This window comes from Scyliorhinus torazame, chromosome 10, assembly GCF_047496885.1.
Source record: "Scyliorhinus torazame isolate Kashiwa2021f chromosome 10, sScyTor2.1, whole genome shotgun sequence".
Classification (NCBI taxonomy): domain Eukaryota; kingdom Metazoa; phylum Chordata; class Chondrichthyes; order Carcharhiniformes; family Scyliorhinidae; genus Scyliorhinus; species Scyliorhinus torazame.
The window spans coordinates 128,924,786-128,950,243 of NC_092716.1; the positions used below are offsets into that span (position 1 = coordinate 128,924,786).

General features: G+C 55.0%; 1 protein-coding gene across 1 annotated transcript in view; it reads right to left on the reverse strand.

The window, feature by feature from the left end:
* Positions 1–3,757: 3,757 nt before the first annotated feature.
* The window catches only part of rapsn (receptor-associated protein of the synapse, 43kD), a 185,031-nt gene continuing 163,330 nt past the window's right edge, over positions 3,758–25,458 (reverse strand). Inside the window, exon 6 of the mRNA XM_072518720.1 lies at positions 3,758–6,271. Within this exon, the coding sequence (XP_072374821.1) occupies positions 6,199–6,271 (73 nt within the window). The 3' untranslated portion in view covers positions 3,758–6,198. The remainder of the gene's footprint in view (positions 6,272–25,458) is intronic.

Here is a 25,458-nt window from a genome sequence, read left to right on the forward strand (position 1 = left end):
AGCCTTGGGGTCAGAGGGGATGTGGATGACTATGGGGGTTCTATTTGGGGTGATGGTGGATATTGGGGTTCAGTAGGGTGTGAGGGAGGATGTTGGGGTTCAGTAGGGGGTGAGGGTGAATGTTGGGGTTCAGTAGAGGGTGAGGATGGATATTGGGTTCAGTGGGGGTGAGACTGAATGTTCGGGTTAAGTAGGGGGTGATGGTGGATGTTGGGGTTCAGTAGGGGGTGAGAGTGCATGTTGGGGTTCAGTAGGGGGTGAGGGCGGATGTTGGGGTTCAGTAGTGGGTGAGCGTGAATGTTGGGGTTCAGTAGGGGGTGAGGGTGGATGTTGGGGGCGAGGGTGGATGTTGGGGTTCAGTAGAAGGTGAGAGTGGATGTTGGGGTTCAGTAGAGGGTGGGGGTAGATGTTGGGGTTCAGTAGGGGGTGAGTGAATGTTGCGGTTCAGTAGGGGGTGAGGGTGGATTTTGGGGTTCAGTATGGGTGAGGGAGGATGTTGGGGTTCAGTAGGGGATGAGGGTGAATGTTGGGGTTCAGTAGAAGGTGAGCGTGAATGTTGGGGTTCAGTAGGGGGTGAGGGTGAATGTTGGGGTTCAGTAGAGGGTGAGGGTGGACGTTGGGGTTCAGGTGGGTGAGACTGAATGTTCGGCTTAAGTAGGGGGTGATGGAGGATGTTGGTGTTCAGTAGGGAAGAAGGGTGAATGTTGGGGTTCAGTAGAAGGTGAGCGTGAATGTTGGGGTTCAGTAGGGGGTGAGGGTGAATGTTGGGGTTCAGTAGAGGGTGAGGGTGGATATTGGGGTTCAGTGGGGGTGAGACTGAATGTTCGGGTTAAGTAGGGGGTGATGGTGGATGTTGGGGTTCAGTAGTGGGTGAGGGCGGATGTTGGGGTTCAGTAGTGGGTGAGGGCGGATGTTGGGGTTCAGTAGAGTGAGCGTGAATGTTGGGGTACAGTAGGGGTGAGTGTGGATGTTGCGGATGAGGGTGGATGTTGGGGTTCAGTAGAAGGTGAGGGTGAATGTTGGGGTTCAGTGGGGGGTGAGGATGAATGTTGGGGTTCAGTAGAGGGTGAGGGTGGATGTTGGGGCTCAGTAGGAGGTGAGAGCGAATGTTGGGGTTCAGTAGAGGGTGGGGGTAGATGTTGGGATTCAGTAGGGGATGAGGGAGGAAGTTGCGGATCAGTATGGTGTGAGGGTGGATGTTGGGGTTCAGTAGAGGGTGAGGGAGGATGTTGCGGATCAGTCGGGGGTGAGGGTGGATGTTGGGGTTCAGTAGGGGGTGAGGGAGGATGTTGCGGATCAGTAGGGGGTGAGGGTGGATGTTGGGGTTCAGTAGGGGGTGAGGGAGGATGTTGGGGGTTCAGTAGGGGGTGAGGGAGGATGTTGCGGATCAGTAGGGGGTGAGGGTGGATGTTGGGGATCAGTAGGGGGTGAGGGTGGATGTTGGGGTTCAGTAGGGGGTGAGGGAGGATGTTGGGGGTCAGTAGGGGGCGAGGGTGGACGTTGGGGTTCAGTAGGAGGTGAGGGTGAATGTTGGGGTTATGTAGGAGGTGAGTGTGGATGTTGGGGCTCAGTAGGGGTGAGGGTGGATGTTGGGGTTCAGTAGGGGATGAGGGTAGATGTTGGGGCTCAGTAGGGGACGAGTGTGAATGTTGGGGTTCAGTAGGGGGTGAGGGTGAATGTTGGGGTTCAGTAGGGGGTGAGGGTGGATGTTGGCGCTCAGTAGGGGGCGAGGGTGAATGTTGGGGCTCAGTAGAGGGTGGGGTGGATGATGGGGTTCAGTATGGGGTGAGGGTGGAGATTGGGGTTCAGTAGGAGGTGGGGGTTGATTTTGGGGTTCAGAAGGGGGTGAGGGTGGATGTTGGGTATCAGTAGGGGTGAGGGTGGATGTTGGGGTTCAGTAGGGGGTGAGGGAGGATGTTGCGGATCAGTAGGGGGTGAGGGTGGATGTTGGGGTTAAATAGGGGGTGAGGGTGGGTGTTGGGGATCAGTAGGGGGTGAGGGTGGATGTTGGGGTTCAGTTGGGGGTGAGGGTGGGTGTTGGGGATCAGTAAAGGGCGAGTGTGAATGTTGGGGTTCAGTTGGGGGTGAGGTGAATGTTGGGGTTTAGTAGGGGGTGAGGGTCGGTGTTCGGGATCAGTAGGGGGTGAGTGTGAATGTTGAGGTTCAGTTGGGGGCGAGGGTGGATGTTGGGGTTCGGTAGGGGGTTCGGGTGGATGTTTGGGTTCTATGGGGGCCAGGGTGAATGCTGGGGTTCAGTAGGGTGTGAGGGTGGATATTGGGGTTCAGTAGGGTGTGAGGGTGGATGTTGGGGTTCAGAAGGGAGTGAGGGTGGATGTTGGGGCTCAGTAGGGTGTGAGGGTGGATGTTGGGGTTCAGAAGGGGATTAGGGAGGATGTTGCAGATCAGTAGGGTGTGAGGGTGGATGTTGGGGTTCAGAAGGGGGTGAGGGTGGATGTTGGGGTTCAGTAGGGTGTGAGGGTGGATGCTGGGGATCAGAAGGGGGTGAGGGTGGATGTTGGGGCTCAGTAGGGGGTGGGGTGAATGTTGGGGTTCAGTATGGGGTGGGGTGGATATTGGGGTTCAGTAGGGGGTGGGGTGGATGTTGGGGTTCAGTATGGCATGGGGGTGGATACTGGGGTTCAGTAGGGTGTGAGGGTGGATGTTGGGGTTCAGAATGGGGTGAGGGTGGATGTTGGGGTTCAGTAGGGGGTGAGGGTGGATGTTGGGGTTCAGTAGGGGGTTGGGGTGGATGTTGAGGTCCAGAAGGGGGTGAGGGTGGATGTTGGGTATCAGTAGGGGGTGAGGGTGGATGTTGGGGTTCAGTAGAGGGTGAGGGAGGATGTTGCAGATCAGTAGGGGATGAGGGTGGATGTTGGGGTTAAGTAGGGGGTGAGGGTGGGTGTTGGGGATCAGTAGGGGGTGAGGTGAATGTTGGGGTTCAGTAGGGGGTGAGGGTCGGTGTTGGGGATCAGTAGGGGGTGAGTGTGAATGTTGAGGTTCAGTTGGGGGAAAGGGTGAATGTTGGAGTTCAGTAGGGGGTGAGGGTGGATGTTGGGGGTCAGTAGGGGGCAAGGGTGGATGTTGGGGTTCGGTAGGGGGTGAGGGTGGATGTTGGGGTTCAGTTGGGGGTGAGGGGAATGTTGGGGTTCAGTAGGGGGTGAGGGTCGGTGTTGGGGATCAGTAGGGGGTGAGTGTGAATGTTGAGGTTCAGTTGGGGGCGAGGGTGAATGTTGGGGTTCAGTAGGGACTGAGGGTGGATGTTGGGGTTCAGTTGGGGTGAGGGTGAATGTTGGTGTTCCGTAGGGGGAGATGGTGGATGTTGGGGATCAGTCGGGGGCGAGTGTGACTGTTGAGGTTCAGTAGGGGGTGAGGGTGGATGTTGGGGCTCAGTAGGGCAGCACGGTAGCATGGTGGTTAGCAACATTGCTTCACAGCTCCAGGGTCCCAGGTTCGATTCCCGGCTTGGGTCTCTGTCTGTGCGGAGTCTGCACGTTCTCCCCGTGTGTGCGTGGGTTTCCTCCGGGTGCTCCGGTTTCCTCCCACAGTCCAAAGATGTGCAGGTTAGGTGGATTGGCCATGCTAAATTGCCCTTAGTGTCCAAAATTGCCCTTAGTGTTGGGTGGGGTTACTAGGTTATGGGATTATGGGGATAGGGTGGTGTGGGCTTGTGTAGGGTGGTCTTTCCAAGGGCCGGTGCAGACTCGATGGGCCGAATGGCCTTCTTCTGCACTGTAAATTCTATGATTCTATGAGTAGGGGGCGAGGGTGGTTATTGGAGTTCAGTAGGGGGCGAGAGTGGGTGTTGGGGTTCAGTTGTGGGCTAGTGTGAATGTTGGGGTTCAGTAGGGAGTGAGGGTGGATGTTGGGGTTCAGTTGGGGGCGAGGGTGAATGTTGGGGTTCAGTAGGGAGTGAGGGTGGATGTTGGGGTTCAGTTGGGGTGAGGGTGAATGTTGGGGTTCATAAGGGGGTGAGGGTGGACGGTGGGGATCAGTAGGGGGTGGGGTGGATGTTGGGGTTCAGTAGGGGGTTGGGGTGGATGTTGGGGTTCAGAGGGGGTGAGGGTGGATGTTGGGTATCAGTAGGGGGCGAGTGTGAATGTTGGGGTTAAGTTGGGGGTGAGGGTGAATGTTGGGGTTCCGTAGGGGGTGATGGTGGATGTTGGGGATCAGTAGGGGGCGAGTGTGACTGTTGAGGTTCAGTAGGGGGTGAGGGTGGATGTTGGGGCTCAGTAGTGGGCGAGGGTGGTTATTGGGGTTCAGTAGGGGGCGAGAGTGGGTGTTGGGGTTCAGTTGTGGGCTAGTGTGAATGTTGGGGTTCAGTAGGGAGTGAGGGTGGATGTTGGGGCTCAGTAGGGGGTGAGGGTGGATGTTGGGGCTCAGTAGGGTGTGAGGGAGAATGTTGCGGATGAGTAGGGAGTGATGGTGGATGTTGGGGTTCAGTAGGGGGTGAGGGTGGATGTTGGGGTTCAGTAGGGTGTGAGGGTGGATGTTGGGGCTCAGTAGGGGGCAAGGGTGGATGTTGGGGATCAGTAGGGAGTGATGGTGAATGTTGGGGTTCAGTAGGGCGTGAGGGAGAATGTTGCGGATGAGTAGGGGGTGAGGGTGGATGTTGGGGTTCAGTAGGGGGTGAGGCAGGATGCTGCGGATCAGTAGGGGGTGAGGGTGGATGTTGTGGTTCAGTAGGGGGTGAGGGTGGATGTTGGGGTTCAGAAGGGGATTAGGGAGGATGTTGCAGATCAGTAGGGGGTGAGGGTGGATGTTGGGGTTCAGAAGGGGGTGAGGGAGGATGTTACGGATCAGTAGGGGGTGAGGGTGGATGTTGGGGTCAGCAGGGGGGGATGTTGGGGTTCAGTAGGGGGTGAGGGTGAATGTTGGGGTTCAGTGGGGGTGAGGGTGAATGTTGGGGTTTAGTAGAGGGTGAGGGAGGATGTTGCGGATCAGTAGGGGGTGAGGGTGGATGTTGGGGTTCAGTAGAGGGTGAGGTTGGCTGTTGGGGTTCAGTAGGCTAGATGTTGGGGTTCTGTAGGGGGAGGGTGGATGTTGGGGTTCAGTAGGGGGTGAGGGAGGATGTTGCGGATCAGTAGGGGGTGAGGGAGGATGTTGCGGATCAGTAGGGGGGAGGGGGGATGTTGGGGTTCAGTAGGGGGCGAGGGTGAATGTTGGGGTTCAGTAGGGGGAGAGGGGGGATGTTGGGGTTCAGTAGGGGAGGGGGAGGGGGGATGTTGGGGTTCAGTAGGGGGTGAGGGTGGATGTTGGGGTTCAGTAGGGGTGAGGGTGAATGTTGGGGTTCAGTAGGGGGGGGGATGTTGGGGTTCAGTAGGGGGTGAGCGTGAATGTTGGGGTTCAGTAGGCGGTGAGGGTGGATGTTGGGGTTCAGTAGGGGGAGGGGGGATGTTGGGGTTCAGTAGGGGGAGGGTGGCGGTGGGGATCAGTAGGGGGTGGGGTGGATGTTGGGGTTCAGTATGGGGTAGGGTGGATATTGGGGTTCAGTAGGGGGTTGGGGTTCAGAAGGGGGTGAGGGTGGATGTTGGGTATCAGTAGGGGGCGAGTGTGAATGTTGAGGTTCAGTTGGGGGTGAGGGTGGATATTGGGGTTCAGTAGGGTGTGAGGGTCGGTGTTGGGGATCAGTAGGGGGCGAGTGTGAATGTTGGGGTTCAGTTGGGGGTGAGGGTGAATGTTGGGGTTCAGTAGGGGGTGAGGGTGAATGTTGGCCTTTAGATTTCCAGTATTTTCTCTTTCTAAGCACAAAGACATTTTAATGACACAAGTTGAGCTGAACCTGGAGGAATCGCTGCCTGAATTCATACTGAGATGAGAATCAAATATTAAAATGTAACAAAACCAACAAACCCCGTTCATTTAATCCCAATGTTCAACCTTCAGGCTAACACACCTGTGGCATTGATAGAAACAATGAATTGTCAGAGGTTGAATCCGGGTAGATTGGAGGTAGGTCCCTGCCTCAGCTCGGAGTGTATACACCCTGTGGGTACAGCTGGCACATTGATTGCTATCTGACCAGTGTTCAAAACTGGCATTGAAATCACCCACTGGGAGGGTGCTGATCCTGAGGCCGCTCGAGTCAGTCACTTAACTGCTCCTCAAAGTATTGCTTCTGGGTTTTTCTTATTCCACATTCAGAGTCTCGAGCTCTTAGTGAATGATTGGATAAGGAAGGAATTTTACAAGTTGTCCTTGTCACACGTAGCCAGGTTTCACAGCTGAACGTCTGCAGTTTGGACAACCTCGGCTTCCATTGCTTTGTAAACATCTGGAACAAAAAGACCAAGCATTAGAGAAAGTCTAGGCTCCACTACAACCAGCAGCAACAAAACATTCACTCAACTTCGAACCTCAAAGGATGCATTTTTCTGAAAAATGCAAAGGATTGGATCAACCTCAGAGCAAGGAGTACGCCATTCTATCCCTCAGTACTGACCCTCTGACAGTGCAACACTCCCTCAGTACTGACCCTCTGACAGTGCAGCACTCCCTCAGTACTGACCCTCTGACAGTGCAACACTCCCTCAGTACTGACCCTCTGACAGTGCGACACTCAGTCAGTACTGACCCTCTGACAGTGCGGCACTCCATCAGTACTGACCATCTGACAGTGCGGCACACCCTCAGTACTGACCCCCTGACAGTGCAGCACTCCCTCAGTATTGATGCTGTGACAATGCAGCGCTCAACCTGTACTGATCCTCTGGCAGTGCAGCACTCGCTCAGTACTGACACTCTGAAAGTGTAGTATTCCCTCACTACTTACCCTCTGACAGTGCAACGCTTCCTCAGTACTGATGCTCTGAAAATGCAGCGCTCACTCTGTACTGAGACTCTGAGAGTCTGGCGCTCCCTCAGTACTGACCATCTGACAGTGTGGTGCTCCCTCAGTACTAACCATCTGACAGTGCAAAGCTCCCTCAGGACTGATGCTGTGACAATGCAGCTCTCCCTCAGTACTGACCCTCTGACAGTGCAGCACTCCCTCAGTACTGACCCTCTGACAGTGCAGCGCTCCCTCAGTACTCACCCTCTGACAGTGTGGCGCTCCCACAGTACTGACACTCTGACAGTGCAGGACTCCCTCAGTACTGACCCTCTGACAGTGCAGCACTCCCTCAGTACTGACCCTCTGTCAGTGCAGCACTCCCTCAGTACTAACCCTCTGACAGTGGAACGCTCCCTCAGTACTGATGCTGTGGCAATGCAGCTCTCCCTCAGTACTGACCCTCTGACAGTGCAGCACTCCCTCAGTACTGACCGTCTGCCAGTGCAGCTCTCACTCAGTACTGACCCTCTGACAGTTCAGCTCTCCCTCAGGACTGATCCTCTGACAATGCAGCGCTGCCTCAGTACTGGCCCTCCGACTGTGCAGCACTCCCTCAGTATTAACCCTCTGACAGTGCAGCACTCCCTCAGCATTGAACCTCTGACAGTGCAACACTCCCTCAGTACTGACCCTCTGACAGTGCAGCACTCCCTCACTACAGACCCTGTGACAGCACAGCACTCCCTCAGTACTGATCCTCTGACAGTGCAGCACTCCCTCACTACGGACCCTGTGACAGGGCAGCGCTGCCTCAGTACTGATGTGGAGATGCCGGCGTTGGACTGGGGTGAGCACAGTACGAAGTCTTACAACACTAGCTTTCGGAGCTACTGTACTGACAGTACTGACCCTCCGACTGTGCAGCACTCCTTCAGTACTGACACTCTGACAGCGCAGCACTCCCTCAGTACTGACTCTCTGAGAATGCTGAGCTCCCTCAGTCCCGACCCTCCTACAGTGCAGCACTCCCTCAGAACTGACACTCTGAAAGTGCACCACTCCCTCAGTCCTGACCCTCTGAAGGTGTAGCACTCCCTCAGTACTAACCCTCTGACAGTGCAGCTCTCCCTCAATACTGACGCTCTGACAATGCAGCACTCCCTCCGTACTGACCCTCCGACAGTGCAGCACTCCCTCAATACTGACACTCTGACAGTGCAGCACTCCCTCAGTACTGACACTCAGACAGTGTAGCACTCCCTCAGTACTGACCCTCTGAGAGAGCAGCATTCCCTCACTACTTACCCTCTGACAGTGCAACGCTCCATCAGTACTGATGGTGTGGCAATGCAGCGCCCACTCTGTACTGACCCACTGACAGTGCAGCACTTCCTCAGTACTCACACTCTGACAATCAACGTTCCCTCAGTACTGAACCTCCGACACTGCAGCACTCCCTCAGTACTGACACTCTGACAGTGCAGCACGCCCTCAGTGCTGACCCTCTGACAGTGCAGCACTCCTTCAGTACTGGCCCTGTGACAGGGGAGTATTCCCTCAGTACTGACCCTCTGACAGTGCAGCATTCGCTCACTACTTACCCTCTGACAGTGCAACGTTCCCTCAATACTGATGCTGTGACAATGCAGCGCTCACTCTGCACTGACCCTCTGACAGTGCAGCACTCCCTCATACTGACCCTCTGACAATGCAGCACTCCCTCAGTACTGACCCTCTGATTGTGCAGCACTCCCTCAGTACTGACCCTCTGACAGCGCAGCACTTCCTCAGTACTGCAGAGCTCCCTCAGTCCAGACCCTCCTACAGTGCGGCACTCCCTCAGAACTGACACTCTGAAAGTGCACCACTCCCTCAGTAGAGACCCTCTGACAGTGCACCACTCCCTCAGTACTGACCCTCTGACAGTGCAGTACTCCGTCAGTACTGACCCTCTGACAGTGTGGCGCTCCCTCAGTACTGACCCTCTGACAGTACAGTCCTCACTCAGTACTGACCCTCTAACAGTGTGGCGCTCCCTCAGTACTGACCCTCTGACAGTGCAGCACTCCCTCAGTACTAATGCTGTTGCAATGCAGCTCTCCCTCAGTACTAACCATCTGACAATGCAGCACTCCCTCTGTACTGACCCTCTGACAGTGCAGCACTCCCTCAGTACTAATGCTGTGACAATGCAGCTCTCCCTCAGTACTAACCCTCTGAAAGTGTGGCGCTCCCTCAGTACTGACCCTCTGACAGTGCAGCACTCCCTCAGTACTGATGCTGTGACAATGCAGCTCTCCCTCAGTACTGGCCCTCTGACAGTGCAGTACTCCCTCAGTACTGACCCTCAGACAGTACAGCACACCCTCAGTACTGACCCGCTGACAGTACAGCATTCCCTCGGTACTGACCCTCTTACAGTTCAGCTCTCCCTCAGTACTGACCCTCTGACAATGCAGCGCTCGCTCAATACTGACCCTCTGAAAGTGTGGTGCTCCCTCAGTACTGACCCTCTGACAGTGCAGCACTCCCTCAGTACTGATGCTGTGACAATGCAGCTCTCCCTCAGTACTGGCCCTCTGACAGTGCAGCACTTCCTCAGTACTGACCCTCTGACAGTGCAGCACTCCCTCAGTACTGACCCTCTGACAGTGCAGCACTCCCTCAGTACTGACCCTCTGACAGTGTAGCAGTCCCTCAGTACTGACCCTCTGACAGTGCAGCACTCCCTCACTACTGACCATCTGACAGTGCAAAGCTCCCTCAGTACTGATGCTGTGACAATGCAGCGCTCACTCTGTACTGACCCTCTGACAGTGTGGCGCTCCCTCAGTACTGACCCTCTGACAGTGTAGCACTCCCTCATTACTGACCCTCTGACAGTGCAGCATTCGCTCACTACTTACCGTCTGACAGTGCAACGTTCCCTCAATACTGATGCTGTGACAATGCAGCGCTCACTCTGCACTGACCCTCTGAAAGTGCAGACCTCCCTCAGTACAGACCCTCTGACAGTGCAGCACTCTCTCAGTACTGACCCTCTGAAAGTACAGTCCTCACTCAGTACTGATCCCCTGACAGTGTGGCGCTCCCTCAGTACTGACCCTCTAACAGTGTGGCGCTCCCTCAGTACTGACCCTCTGACAGTGCAGCACTCCCTCAATACTAACCCTCTGACACTGCAACGCTCCCTCAGTACTGATGCTGTGACAATGCAGCTCTCCCTCAGTACTAACCCTCTGACAATGCAGCACTCCTCCAGTACTAACCCTCTGACAGTGCAACGCTCCCTCAGTACTGATGCAATGACAATGCAGCTCTCCCTCAGTACTAACCCTCTGACAATGCAGCGCTCCCTCAGTACTGACCCTCTAACAGTGCAGCACTCGCTCAGTATTGAACCTCTGACAGTGCAGCACTCTCTCAGTATTGAACCTCTGACAGTGCAGCACTCCCTCATTACGGACCCTGTGACAGCGCAGCACTCCCTCAGTACTGACTCTCTGAGAATGCAGAGCTCCCTCAGTCCCGACGCTCCTACTGTGCAGCACTCCCTCACAACTGACACTCTGAAAGTGCACCACTCCCTCAGTACAGACCCTCTGACAGTGCACCACTCCCTCAGTACTGACCCTCTGACAGTGCAGTACTCCCTCAGTACTGACCCTCTGACAGTGTGGCGCTCCATCAGTACTGAACCTCTGACAGTGTGGCGCTCCCTCAGTGCTGACCCTCTGACAGTGCGGCACTCCCTCAGTACTGACCCTCTGACAGTGCAGCTCTCCCTATGTACTGACCCTCTGACAGTACAGCACTCCCTCAGTACTGACCCTCTGACAGTGCAGCAATCTCTCACTACTTACGCTCTGACAGTGCAACGCTCCCTCAGTACTGAACCTCCGACTGTGCAGCAGTCCCTCAGTACTGACAATCTGACAGTGTAGCACTCCCTTAGTACTGATCCTCTGACAATGTAGCGCTCCCTCAGTGCTGACCCTCTGACAGTGCAGCACTCCCTCACTACTGACACTCTTAAAGTGCAGACCTCCCTCAGTACAGACCCTCTGACAGTGCAGCACTCCCTCAGTACTGACCGTCTGAGAGCGCAGCACTCCCTCAGTACTGACCCACTAACAGTGCAACGTTCCCTCAGTGCTGATGCTGTGACAATGCAGCGCTCACTCAGTACTGACCCTCTGACAGTGTGGCGCTCCCTCAGTACTGACCCTCTGACAGTGCAACGCTCCCTCAGTACTGACCCTCCGACAGTGCAGCAGTCCCTCAGTACTGACAATCTGACAGTGTAGCACTCCCTTAGTACAGACCCTCTGACAGTGCAGCAGTCCCTCAGTACTGACAATCTGACAGTGTAGCACTCCCTTAGTACAGACCCTCTGACAGTGCAGCAGTCACTCAGTACTGACCCTCTGACAGTGCAGCACTCCCTCAGTACTGACTCTCGGATAGTGTCGCGCTCCCACAATACTGAGCCTCTGACAGTACAGCACTCCCCCAGTACTGAGACTCTGACAGTGCAGCTCTCCCTCAGTACTGACACTCTGACAGTGCAGCACTCCCTCAGTACTGACACTCTGACAGTGTAGCACTCCCTCAGTACTGACCCTCTGAGAGAGCAGCATTCCCTCACTACTTACCCTCTGACAGTGCAACGCTACATCAGTGCTGATGCTGTGACAATGCAGCGCCCACTCTGTACTGACCCACTGACAGTGCAGCACTTCCTCAGTACTCACACTCTGACAATCAACGTTCCCTCAGTACTGAACCTCCGACACTGCAGCACTCCCTCAGTACTGACACTCTGACAGTGCAGCACGCCCTCAGTGCTGACCCTCTGACAGTGCAGCACTCCTTCAGTACTGGCCCTGTGACAGGGGAGTATTCCCTCAGTACTGACCCTCTGACAGTGTAGCACTCCCTCAGTACTGACCCTCTGACAGTGCAGCATTCGCTCACTACTTACCCTCTGACAGTGCAACGTTCCCTCAATACTGATGCTGTGACAATGCAGCGCTCACTCTGCACTGACCCTCTGACAGTGCAGCACTCCCTCATACTGACCCTCTGACAGTGCAGCACTCCCTCAGTACTGACCCTCTGATTGTGCAGCACTCCCTCAGTACTGACCCTCTGACAGCGCAGCACTTCCTCAGTACTGCAGAGCTCCCTCAGTCCAGACCCTCCTACAGTGCAGCACTCCCTCAGAACTGACACTCTGAAAGTGCACCACTCCCTCAGTAGAGACCCTCTGACAGTGCACCACTCCCTCAGTACTGACCCTCTGACAGTGCAGTACTCCGTCAGTACTGACCCTCTGACAGTGTGGCGCTCCCTCAGTACTGACCCTCTGACAGTACAGTCCTCACTCAGTACTGACCCTCTAACAGTGTGGCGCTCCCTCAGTACTGACCCTCTGACAGTGCAGCACTCCCTCAGTACTAATGCTGTTGCAATGCAGCTCTCCCTCAGTACTAACCATCTGACAATGCAGCACTCCCTCTGTACTGACCCTCTGACAGTGCAGCACTCCCTCAGTACTAATGCTGTGACAATGCAGCTCTCCCTCAGTACTAACCCTCTGAAAGTGTGGCGCTCCCTCAGTACTGACCCTCTGACAGTGCAGCACTCCCTCAGTACTGATGCTGTGACAATGCAGCTCTCCCTCAGTACTGGCCCTCTGACAGTGCAGTACTCCCTCAGTACTGACCCTCAGACAGTACAGCACTCCCTCAGTACTGACCCTCTGACAGTGCAGCACACCCTCAGTACTGACCCGCTGACAGTACAGCACTCCCTCAGTACTGACCCTCTGACAGTGCGGCACTCCCTCAGTACTGACCCTCTGACAATGCAGCGCTCGCTCAATACTGACCCTCTGACAGTGCAGCACTCCCTCAGTACTGACCCTCTGACAGTGCAGCACTCCCTCAGTACTGACCCTCTGACAGTGTAGCAGTCCCTCAGTACTGACCCTCTGACAGTGCAGCACTCCCTCACTACTGACCATCTGACAGTGCAAAGCTCCCTCAGTACTGATGCTGTGACAATGCAGCGCTCACTCTGTACTGACCCTCTGACAGTGCAGCACTCCCTCAGTACTGACCCTCTGACAATGCAGCGCTCGCTCAATACTGACCCTCCGACAGTGCAGCGCTCCCTCAGTACTGCCCCCCTGACACTGCAACGCTCCCTCAGTACTGACCCTCTGACAGTGTAGCAGTCCCTCAGTACTGACCCTCTGACAGTGCAGCACTCCCTCACTACTGACCATCTGACAGTGCAAAGCTCCCTCAGTACTGATGCTGTGACAATGCAGCGCTCACTCTGTACTGACCCTCTGACAGTGTGGCACTCCCTCAGTACTGACCCTCTGACAGTGCAGCATTCGCTCACTACTTACCGTCTGACAGTGCAACGTTCCCTCAATACTGATGCTGTGACAATGCAGCGCTCACTCTGCACTGACCCTCTGACAGTGCAGCACTCCCTCAGTACTGACCCTCTGACAGTGTAGCAGTCCCTCAGTACTGACACTCTGAAAGTGCAGACCTCCCTCAGTACAGACCCTCTGACAGTGCAGCACTCTCTCAGTACTGACCCTCTGAAAGTACAGTCCTCACTCAGTACTGACCCCCTGACAGTGTGGCGCTCCCTCAGTACTGACCCTCTAACAGTGTGGCGCTTCCTCAGTACTGACCCTCTGACAGTGCAGCACTCCCTCAATACTAACCCTCTGACACTGCAACGCTCCCTCAGTACTGATGCTGTGACAATGCAGCTCTCCCTCAGTACTAACCCTCTGACAATGCAGCACTCCTCCAGTACTAACCCTCTGACAGTGCAACGCTCCCTCAGTACTGATGCAATGAAAATGCAGCTCTCCCTCAGTACTAACCCTCTGACACTGCAACGCTCCCTCAGTACTGATGCTGTGACAATGCAGCTCTCCCTCAGTACTAACCCTCTGACAATGCAGCACTCCTCCAGTACTAACCCTCTGACAGTGCAACGCTCCCTCAGTACTGATGCAATGACAATGCAGCTCTCCCTCAGTACTAACCCTCTGACAATGCAGCGCTCCCTCAGTACTGACCCTCTAACAGTGCAGCACTCGCTCAGTATTGAACCTCTGACAGTGCAGCACTCTCTCAGTATTGAACCTCTGACAGTGCAGCACTCCCTCATTACGGACCCTGTGACAGCGCAGCACTCCCTCAGTACTGACTCTCTGAGAATGCAGAGCTCCCTCAGTCCCGACGCTCCTACTGTGCAGCACTCCCTCACAACTGACACTCTGAAAGTGCACCACTCCCTCAGTACAGACCCTCTGACAGTGCACCACTCCCTCAGTACTGACCCTCTGACAGTGCAGTACTCCCTCAGTACTGACCCTCTGACAGTGTGGCGCTCCATCAGTACTGAACCTCTGACAGTGTGGCGCTCCCTCAGTGCTGACCCTCTGACAGTGCGGCACTCCCTCAGTACTGACCCTCTGACAGTGCAGCTCTCCCTATGTACTGACCCTCTGACAGTACAGCACTCCCTCAGTACTAACCCTCTGACAGTGCAGCAATCTCTCACTACTTACGCTCTGACAGTGCAACGCTCCCTCAGTACTGAACCTCCGACAGTGCAGCAGTCCCTCAGTACTGACAATCTGACAGTGTAGCACTCCCTTAGTACTGATCCTCTGACAATGTAGCGCTCCCTCAGTGCTGACCCTCTGACAGTGCAGCACTCCCTCACTACTGACACTCTTAAAGTGCAGACCTCCCTCAGTACAGACCCTCTGACAGTGCAGCACTCCCTCAGTACTGACCGTCTGAGAGCGCAGCACTCCCTCAGTACTGACCCACTAACAGTGCAACGCTCCCTCAGTGCTGATGCTGTGACAATGCAGCGCTCACTCAGTACTGACCCTCTGACAGTGTGGCGCTCCCTCAGTACTGACCCTCTGACAGTGCAACGCTCCCTCAGTACTGACCCTCCGACAGTGCAGCAGTCCCTCAGTACTGACAATCTGACAGTGTAGCACTCCCTTAGTACAGACCCTCTGACAGTGCAGCAGTCCCTCAGTACTGACAATCTGAGAGCGCAGCACTCACTCAGTACTGACCCTCTGACAGTGCAGCACTCCCTCAGTACTGACTCTCGGATAGTGTCGCGCTCCCACAATACTGAGCCTCTGACAGTACAGCACTCCCCCAGTACTGACACTCTGACAGTGCAGCACTCCCTCAGTACTGACCCTCTGACAATGCAGCACTCCCTCTGTACTGACCCTCTGACAGTGCAGCACTCCCTCAGTACTAATGCTGTGACAATGCAGCTCTCCCTCAGTACTAACCCTCTGAAAGTGTGGCGCTCCCTCAGTACTGACCCTCTGACAGTGCAGCACTCCCTCACGACTAACCCGCTGACAGTGCAATGCTCCCTCAGTACTGATGCTGTGACAATGCAGCACTCCCTCAGTACTGGCCCTCTGACAGTGCAGCACTCCCTCAGTACTGACCCTCAGACAGTACAGCACTCCCTCAGTACTGGCCCTCTGACAGTGCAGCACACCCTCAGTACTGACCCCCTGACAGTACAGCATTCCCTCGGTACTGACCCTCTTACAATTCAACTCTCCCTCAGTACTGACTCTCTGACAATGCAGCGCTCGCTCAGTACTGACCCTCTGACAGTGCAGCACTCCCTCAGTACTGACCCTCTGACAGTGCAGCACTCCCTCAGTACTGACCCTCTGACAGTGTAGCAGTCCCTCAGTACTGACCCTCTGACAGTGCAGCACTCCCTCACTACTGACCATCTGACAGTGCAAAGCTCCCTCAGTACTGATGCTGTGACAATGCAGCGCTCACTCTGTACTGACCCTCTGACAGTGTGGCGCTCCCTCAGTACTGACCCTCTGACAGTGTAGCACTCCCTCAGTACTGACCCTCTGACAGTGCAGCATTCGCTCACTACTTACCGTCTGACAGTGCAACGTTCCCTCAATACTGATGCTGTGACAATGCAGCGCTCACTCTGCACTGACCCTCTGACAGTGCAGCACTCCCTCAGTACTGACCCTCTGACAGTGTAGCAGTCCCTCAGTACTGACACTCTGAAAGTGCAGACCTCCCTCAGTACAGACCCTCTGACAGTTCAGCACTCTCTCAGTACTGACCCTCTGACAGTACAGTCCTCACTCAGTACTGACCCCCTGACAGTGTGGCGCTCCCTCAGTACTAACCCTCTAACAGTGTGGCGCTCCCTCAGTACTGACCCTCTGACAGTGCAGCACTCCCTCAATACTAACCCTCTGACACTGCAACGCTCCCTCAGTACTGATGCTGTGACAATGCAGCTCTCCCTCAGTACTAACCCTCTGACAATGCAGCACTCCTCCAGTACTAACCCTCTGACAGTGCAACGCTCCCTCAGTACTGATGCAATGACAATGCAGCTCTCCCTCAGTACTAACCCTCTGACAATGCAGCGCTCCCTCAGTACTGACCCTCTAACAGTGCAGCACTCGCTCAGTATTGAACCTCTGACAGTGCAGCACTCTCTCAATTTTGAACCTCTGACAGTGCAGCACTCCCTCATTACGGACCCTGTGACAGCGCAGCACTCCCTCAGTACTGACTCTCTGAGAATGCAGAGCTCCCTCAGTCCCGACGCTCCTACTGTGCAGCACTCCCTCACAACTTACACTCTGAAAGTGCACCACTCCCTCAGTACAGACCCTCTGACAGTGCACCACTCCCTCAGTACTGACCCTCTGACAGTGCAGTACTCCCTCAGTACAGACCCTCTGACAGTGTAGCAGTCCCTCAGTACTGACCCTCTGACAGTGTAGCAGTCCCTCACTACTGACCATCTGACAGTGCAAAGCTCCCTCAGTACTGATGCTGTGACAATGCAGCGTTCACTCTGTACTGACCCTCTGACAGTGTGGCGCTCCCTCAGTGCTGACCCTCTGACAGTGTAGCACTCCCTCAGTACTGACCTTCTGACAGTGCAGCATTCGCTCACTACTTACCCTCTGACAGTGCAACGTTCCCTCAATACTGATGCTGTGACAATGCAGCGCTCACTCTGCACTGACCCTCTGACAGTGCAGCACTCCCTCAGTACTGACCCTCTGACAGTGTAGCAGTCCCTCAGTATTGAAACTCTGAAAGTGCAGACCTCCCTCAGTACAGACCCTCTGACAGTGCAGCACTCTCTCAGTACTGACCCTCTGACAGTACAGTCCTCACTCAGTACTGACCCTCTGACAGTGCAGTACTCCCTCAGTACTGACCCTCTGACAGTGTGGCGCTCCCTCAGTACTGACCCTCTAACAGTGTGGCGCTCCCTCAGTACTGACCCTCTGACAGTGCAGCACTCCCTCAATACTAACCCTCTGACACTGCAACGCTCCCTCAGTACTGATGCTGTGACAATGCAGCTCTCCCTCAGTACTGACCCTCTGACAGTGCAGCACTCCCTCAGTACTGATGCTGTGACAATGCAGCTCTCCCTCAGTACTAACCCTCTGACAATGCAGCACTCCTCCAGTACTAACCCTCTGACAGTGCAACACTCCCTCAGTACTGATGCAATGACAATGCAGCTCTCCCTCAGTACTAACCCTCTGACAATGCAGTGCTCCTTCAGTACTGACCCTCTAACAGTGCAGCACTCGCTCAGTATTGAACCTCTGACAGTGCAGCACTCTCTCAGTATTGAACCTCTGACAGTGCAGCACTCCCTCATTACGGACCCTGTGACAGCGCAGCACTCTCTCAGTACTGACTCTCTGAGAATGCAGAGCTCCCTCAGTCCCGACCCTCCTACTGTGCAGCACTCCCTCACAACTGACACTCTGAAAGTGTACCACTCCCTCAGTACAGACCCTCTGACAGTGCACCACTCCCTCAGTACTGACCCTCTGACAGTGTGGCGCTCCATCAGTACTGAACCTCTGACAGTGTGGCGCTCCCTCAGTGCTGACCCTCTGACAGTGCGGCACTCCCTCAGTACTGACCCTCTGACAGTGCAGCTCTCCCTATGTACTGACCCTCTGACAGTACAGCACTCCCTCAGTACTGACCTTCTGACAGTGCAGCAATCTCTCACTACTTACCCTCTGACAGTGCAACGCTCCCTCAGTACTGAACCTCCGACAGTGCAGCAGTCCCTCAGTACTGACAATCTGACAGTGTAGCACTCCCTTAGTACTGATCCTCTGACAATGTAGCGCTCCCTCAGTCCTGAGCCTCCGACAGTGCAGCACTCCCTCACTACTGACACTCTTAAAGTGCAGACCTCCCTCAGTACAGACCCTCTGACAGTGCAGCACTCCCTCAGTACTGACCGTCTGAGAGCGCAGCACTCCCTCAGTACTGAACCACTGACAGTGCAACGCTCCCTCAGTGCTGATGCTGTGACAATGCAGCGCTCACTCTGTACTGACCCTCTGACAGTGTGGCGCTCCCTCAGTACTGACCCTCTGACAGTGCAACGCTCCCTCAGTACTGACCCTCCGACAGTGCAGCACTCCCTCAGTACTGACACTCTGACAGTGCAGCAGTCCCTCAGTACTGACAATCTGACAGTGTAGCACTCCCTTAGTACAGACCCTCTGACAGAGCAGCACTCCCTCAGTACTGGCCGTCTGAGAGCGCAGCACTCACTCAGTACTGACCCTCTGACAGTGCAGCACTCCCTCAGTACTGAATCTCGGATAGTGTCGCGCTCCCACAATACTGAGCCTCTGACAGTGCACCACTCCCTCAGTACAGACACTCTGACAGTACAGCACTCCCCCAGTACTGACACTCTGACAGTGCAGCACTCCCTCAGTACTGACCCTCTGACAGTGCAGCACTCCCTCAGTACTGACCCACTGACAGTGCAACGCTCCCACAGTACAGATGCTGTGACAATGCAGCGCTCACTCTGTACTGACCCTCTGACAGTGTGGCGCTCCCTCAGTACTGACCCTCTGACAGTGCAACGCTCCCTCAGTACTTACCCTCTGACAATGCAGCGCTGCCTCAGTACTGACCCTCCGACTGTGCAGCACTCCCTCAGTACTGACACTCTGAAAGTGCAGCACTCCCTCAGTACTGACTCTCGGATAGTGTCGCGCTCCCACAATACTGAGCCTCTGACAGTACAGCACTCCCCCAGTACTGAGACTCTGACAGTACAGCACTCCCTCAGTACTGACCCTCTGACAGTGCAGCAATCTCTCACTACTTACGCTCTGACAGTGCAACGCTCCCTCAGTACTGAACCTCCGACTGTGCAGCAGTCCCTCAGTACTGACAATCTGACAGTGTAGCACTCCCTTAGTACTGATCCTCTGACAATGTAGCGCTCCCTCAGTGCTGAACCTCTGACAGTGCAGCACTCCCTCACTACTGACACTCTTAAAGTGCAGACCTCCCTCAGTACAGACCCTCTGACAGTGCAGCACTCCCTCAGTACTGACCGTCTGAGAGCGCAGCACTCCCTCAGTACTGACCCACTAACAGTGCAACGTTCCCTCAGTACTGATGCTGTGACAATGCAGCTCTCCCTCAGTACTAACCCTCTGACAATGCAGCACTCCTCCAGTACTAACCCTCTGACAGTGCAACGCTCCCTCAGTACTGATGCAATGAAAATGCAGCTCTCCCTCAGTACTAACCCTCTGACACTGCAACGCTCCCTCAGTACTGATGCTGTGACAATGCAGCTCTCCCTCAGTACTAACCCTCTGACAATGCAGCACTCCTCCAGTACTAACCCTCTGACAGTGCAACGCTCCCTCAGTACTGATGCAATGACAATGCAGCTCTCCCTCAGTACTAACCCTCTGACAATGCAGCGCTCCCTCAGTACTGACCCTCTAACAGTGCAGCACTCGCTCAGTATTGAACCTCTGACAGTGCAGCACTCTCTCAGTATTGAACCTCTGACAGTGCAGCACTCCCTCATTACGGACCCTGTGACAGCGCAGCACTCCCTCAGTACTGACTCTCTGAGAATGCAGAGCTCCCTCAGTCCCGACGCTCCTACTGTGCAGCACTCCCTCACAACTGACACTCTGAAAGTGCACCACTCCCTCAGTACAGACCCTCTGACAGTGCACCACTCCCTCAGTACTGACCCTCTGACAGTGCAGTACTCCCTCAGTACTGACCCTCTGACAGTGTGGCGCTCCATCAGTACTGAACCTCTGACAGTGTGGCGCTCCCTCAGTGCTGACCCTCTGACAGTGCGGCACTCCCTCAGTACTGACCCTCTGACAGTGCAGCTCTCCCTATGTACTGACCCTCTGACAGTACAGCACTCCCTCAGTACTAACCCTCTGACAGTGCAGCAATCTCTCACTACTTACGCTCTGACAGTGCAACGCTCCCTCAGTACTGAACCTCCGACAGTGCAGCAGTCCCTCAGTACTGACAATCTGACAGTGTAGCACTCCCTTAGTACTGATCCTCTGACAATGTAGCGCTCCCTCAGTGCTGACCCTCTGACAGTGCAGCACTCCCTCACTACTGACACTCTTAAAGTGCAGACCTCCCTCAGTACAGACCCTCTGACAGTGCAGCACTCCCTCAGTACTGACCGTCTGAGAGCGCAGCACTCCCTCAGTACTGACCCACTAACAGTGCAACGCTCCCTCAGTGCTGATGCTGTGACAATGCAGCGCTCACTCAGTACTGACCCTCTGACAGTGTGGCGCTCCCTCAGTACTGACCCTCTGACAGTGCAACGCTCCCTCAGTACTGACCCTCCGACAGTGCAGCAGTCCCTCAGTACTGACAATCTGACAGTGTAGCACTCCCTTAGTACAGACCCTCTGACAGTGCAGCAGTCCCTCAGTACTGACAATCTGAGAGCGCAGCACTCACTCAGTACTGACCCTCTGACAGTGCAGCACTCCCTCAGTACTGACTCTCGGATAGTGTCGCGCTCCCACAATACTGAGCCTCTGACAGTACAGCACTCCCCCAGTACTGACACTCTGACAGTGCAGCACTCCCTCAGTACTGACCCTCTGACAATGCAGCACTCCCTCTGTACTGACCCTCTGACAGTGCAGCACTCCCTCAGTACTAATGCTGTGACAATGCAGCTCTCCCTCAGTACTAACCCTCTGAAAGTGTGGCGCTCCCTCAGTACTGACCCTCTGACAGTGCAGCACTCCCTCACGACTAACCCGCTGACAGTGCAATGCTCCCTCAGTACTGATGCTGTGACAATGCAGCACTCCCTCAGTACTGGCCCTCTGACAGTGCAGCACTCCCTCAGTACTGACCCTCAGACAGTACAGCACTCCCTCAGTACTGGCCCTCTGACAGTGCAGCACACCCTCAGTACTGACCCCCTGACAGTACAGCATTCCCTCGGTACTGACCCTCTTACAATTCAACTCTCCCTCAGTACTGACTCTCTGACAATGCAGCGCTCGCTCAGTACTGACCCTCTGACAGTGCAGCACTCCCTCAGTACTGACCCTCTGACAGTGCAGCACTCCCTCAGTACTGACCCTCTGACAGTGTAGCAGTCCCTCAGTACTGACCCTCTGACAGTGCAGCACTCCCTCACTACTGACCATCTGACAGTGCAAAGCTCCCTCAGTACTGATGCTGTGACAATGCAGCGCTCACTCTGTACTGACCCTCTGACAGTGTGGCGCTCCCTCAGTACTGACCCTCTGACAGTGTAGCACTCCCTCAGTACTGACCCTCTGACAGTGCAGCATTCGCTCACTACTTACCGTCTGACAGTGCAACGTTCCCTCAATACTGATGCTGTGACAATGCAGCGCTCACTCTGCACTGACCCTCTGACAGTGCAGCACTCCCTCAGTACTGACCCTCTGACAGTGTAGCAGTCCCTCAGTACTGACACTCTGAAAGTGCAGACCTCCCTCAGTACAGACCCTCTGACAGTTCAGCACTCTCTCAGTACTGACCCTCTGACAGTACAGTCCTCACTCAGTACTGACCCCCTGACAGTGTGGCGCTCCCTCAGTACTAACCCTCTAACAGTGTGGCGCTCCCTCAGTACTGACCCTCTGACAGTGCAGCACTCCCTCAATACTAACCCTCTGACACTGCAACGCTCCCTCAGTACTGATGCTGTGACAATGCAGCTCTCCCTCAGTACTAACCCTCTGACAATGCAGCACTCCTCCAGTACTAACCCTCTGACAGTGCAACGCTCCCTCAGTACTGATGCAATGACAATGCAGCTCTCCCTCAGTACTAACCCTCTGACAATGCAGCGCTCCCTCAGTACTGACCCTCTAACAGTGCAGCACTCGCTCAGTATTGAACCTCTGACAGTGCAGCACTCTCTCAATTTTGAACCTCTGACAGTGCAGCACTCCCTCATTACGGACCCTGTGACAGCGCAGCACTCCCTCAGTACTGACTCTCTGAGAATGCAGAGCTCCCTCAGTCCCGACGCTCCTACTGTGCAGCACTCCCTCACAACTTACACTCTGAAAGTGCACCACTCCCTCAGTACAGACCCTCTGACAGTGCACCACTCCCTCAGTACTGACCCTCTGACAGTGCAGTACTCCCTCAGTACAGACCCTCTGACAGTGTAGCAGTCCCTCAGTACTGACCCTCTGACAGTGTAGCAGTCCCTCACTACTGACCATCTGACAGTGCAAAGCTCCCTCAGTACTGATGCTGTGACAATGCAGCGTTCACTCTGTACTGACCCTCTGACAGTGTGGCGCTCCCTCAGTGCTGACCCTCTGACAGTGTAGCACTCCCTCAGTACTGACCTTCTGACAGTGCAGCATTCGCTCACTACTTACCCTCTGACAGTGCAACGTTCCCTCAATACTGATGCTGTGACAATGCAGCGCTCACTCTGCACTGACCCTCTGACAGTGCAGCACTCCCTCAGTACTGACCCTCTGACAGTGTAGCAGTCCCTCAGTATTGAAACTCTGAAAGTGCAGACCTCCCTCAGTACAGACCCTCTGACAGTGCAGCACTCTCTCAGTACTGACCCTCTGACAGTACAGTCCTCACTCAGTACTGACCCTCTGACAGTGCAGTACTCCCTCAGTACTGACCCTCTGACAGTGTGGCGCTCCCTCAGTACTGACCCTCTAACAGTGTGGCGCTCCCTCAGTACTGACCCTCTGACAGTGCAGCACTCCCTCAATACTAACCCTCTGACACTGCAACGCTCCCTCAGTACTGATGCTGTGACAATGCAGCTCTCCCTCAGTACTGACCCTCTGACAGTGCAGCACTCCCTCAGTACTGATGCTGTGACAATGCAGCTCTCCCTCAGTACTAACCCTCTGACAATGCAGCACTCCTCCAGTACTAACCCTCTGACAGTGCAACACTCCCTCAGTACTGATGCAATGACAATGCAGCTCTCCCTCAGTACTAACCCTCTGACAATGCAGTGCTCCTTCAGTACTGACCCTCTAACAGTGCAGCACTCGCTCAGTATTGAACCTCTGACAGTGCAGCACTCTCTCAGTATTGAACCTCTGACAGTGCAGCACTCCCTCATTACGGACCCTGTGACAGCGCAGCACTCTCTCAGTACTGACTCTCTGAGAATGCAGAGCTCCCTCAGTCCCGACCCTCCTACTGTGCAGCACTCCCTCACAACTGACACTCTGAAAGTGTACCACTCCCTCAGTACAGACCCTCTGACAGTGCACCACTCCCTCAGTACTGACCCTCTGACAGTGTGGCGCTCCATCAGTACTGAACCTCTGACAGTGTGGCGCTCCCTCAGTGCTGACCCTCTGACAGTGCGGCACTCCCTCAGTACTGACCCTCTGACAGTGCAGCTCTCCCTATGTACTGACCCTCTGACAGTACAGCACTCCCTCAGTACTGACCTTCTGACAGTGCAGCAATCTCTCACTACTTACCCTCTGACAGTGCAACGCTCCCTCAGTACTGAACCTCCGACAGTGCAGCAGTCCCTCAGTACTGACAATCTGACAGTGTAGCACTCCCTTAGTACTGATCCTCTGACAATGTAGCGCTCCCTCAGTCCTGAGCCTCCGACAGTGCAGCACTCCCTCACTACTGACACTCTTAAAGTGCAGACCTCCCTCAGTACAGACCCTCTGACAGTGCAGCACTCCCTCAGTACTGACCGTCTGAGAGCGCAGCACTCCCTCAGTACTGAACCACTGACAGTGCAACGCTCCCTCAGTGCTGATGCTGTGACAATGCAGCGCTCACTCTGTACTGACCCTCTGACAGTGTGGCGCTCCCTCAGTACTGACCCTCTGACAGTGCAACGCTCCCTCAGTACTGACCCTCCGACAGTGCAGCACTCCCTCAGTACTGACACTCTGACAGTGCAGCAGTCCCTCAGTACTGACAATCTGACAGTGTAGCACTCCCTTAGTACAGACCCTCTGACAGAGCAGCACTCCCTCAGTACTGGCCGTCTGAGAGCGCAGCACTCACTCAGTACTGACCCTCTGACAGTGCAGCACTCCCTCAGTACTGAATCTCGGATAGTGTCGCGCTCCCACAATACTGAGCCTCTGACAGTGCACCACTCCCTCAGTACAGACACTCTGACAGTACAGCACTCCCACAGTACTGACACTCTGACAGTGCAGCACTCCCTCAGTACTGACCCTCTGACAGTGCAGCACTCCCTCAGTACTGACCCACTGACAGTGCAACGCTCCCACAGTACAGATGCTGTGACAATGCAGCGCTCACTCTGTACTGACCCTCTGACAGTGTGGCGCTCCCTCAGTACTGACCCTCTGACAGTGCAACGCTCCCTCAGTACTTACCCTCTGACAATGCAGCGCTGCCTCAGTACTGACCCTCCGACTGTGCAGCACTCCCTCAGTACTGACACTCTGAAAGTGCAGCACTCCCTCAGTACTGACTCTCGGATAGTGTCGCGCTCCCACAATACTGAGCCTCTGACAGTACAGCACTCCCCCAGTACTGAGACTCTGACAGTACAGCACTCCCTCAGTACTGACCCTCTGACAGTGCAGCAATCTCTCACTACTTACGCTCTGACAGTGCAACGCTCCCTCAGTACTGAACCTCCGACTGTGCAGCAGTCCCTCAGTACTGACAATCTGACAGTGTAGCACTCCCTTAGTACTGATCCTCTGACAATGTAGCGCTCCCTCAGTGCTGAACCTCTGACAGTGCAGCACTCCCTCACTACTGACACTCTTAAAGTGCAGACCTCCCTCAGTACAGACCCTCTGACAGTGCAGCACTCCCTCAGTACTGACCGTCTGAGAGCGCAGCACTCCCTCAGTACTGACCCACTAACAGTGCAACGTTCCCTCAGTGCTGATGCTGTGACAATGCAGCGCTCACTCAGTACTGACCCTCTGACAGTGTGGCGCTCCCTCAGTACTGACCCTCTGACAGTGCAACGCTCCCTCAGTACTGACCCTCCGACAGTGCAGCAGTCCCTCAGTACTGACAATCTGACAGTGTAGCACTCCCTTAGTACAGACCCTCTGACAGTGCAGCAGTCCCTCAGTACTGACAATCTGACAGTGTAGCACTCCCTTAGTACAGACCCTCTGACAGTGCAGCAGTCACTCAGTACTGACCCTCTGACAGTGCAGCACTCCCTCAGTACTGACTCTCGGATAGTGTCGCGCTCCCACAATACTGAGCCTCTGACAGTACAGCACTCCC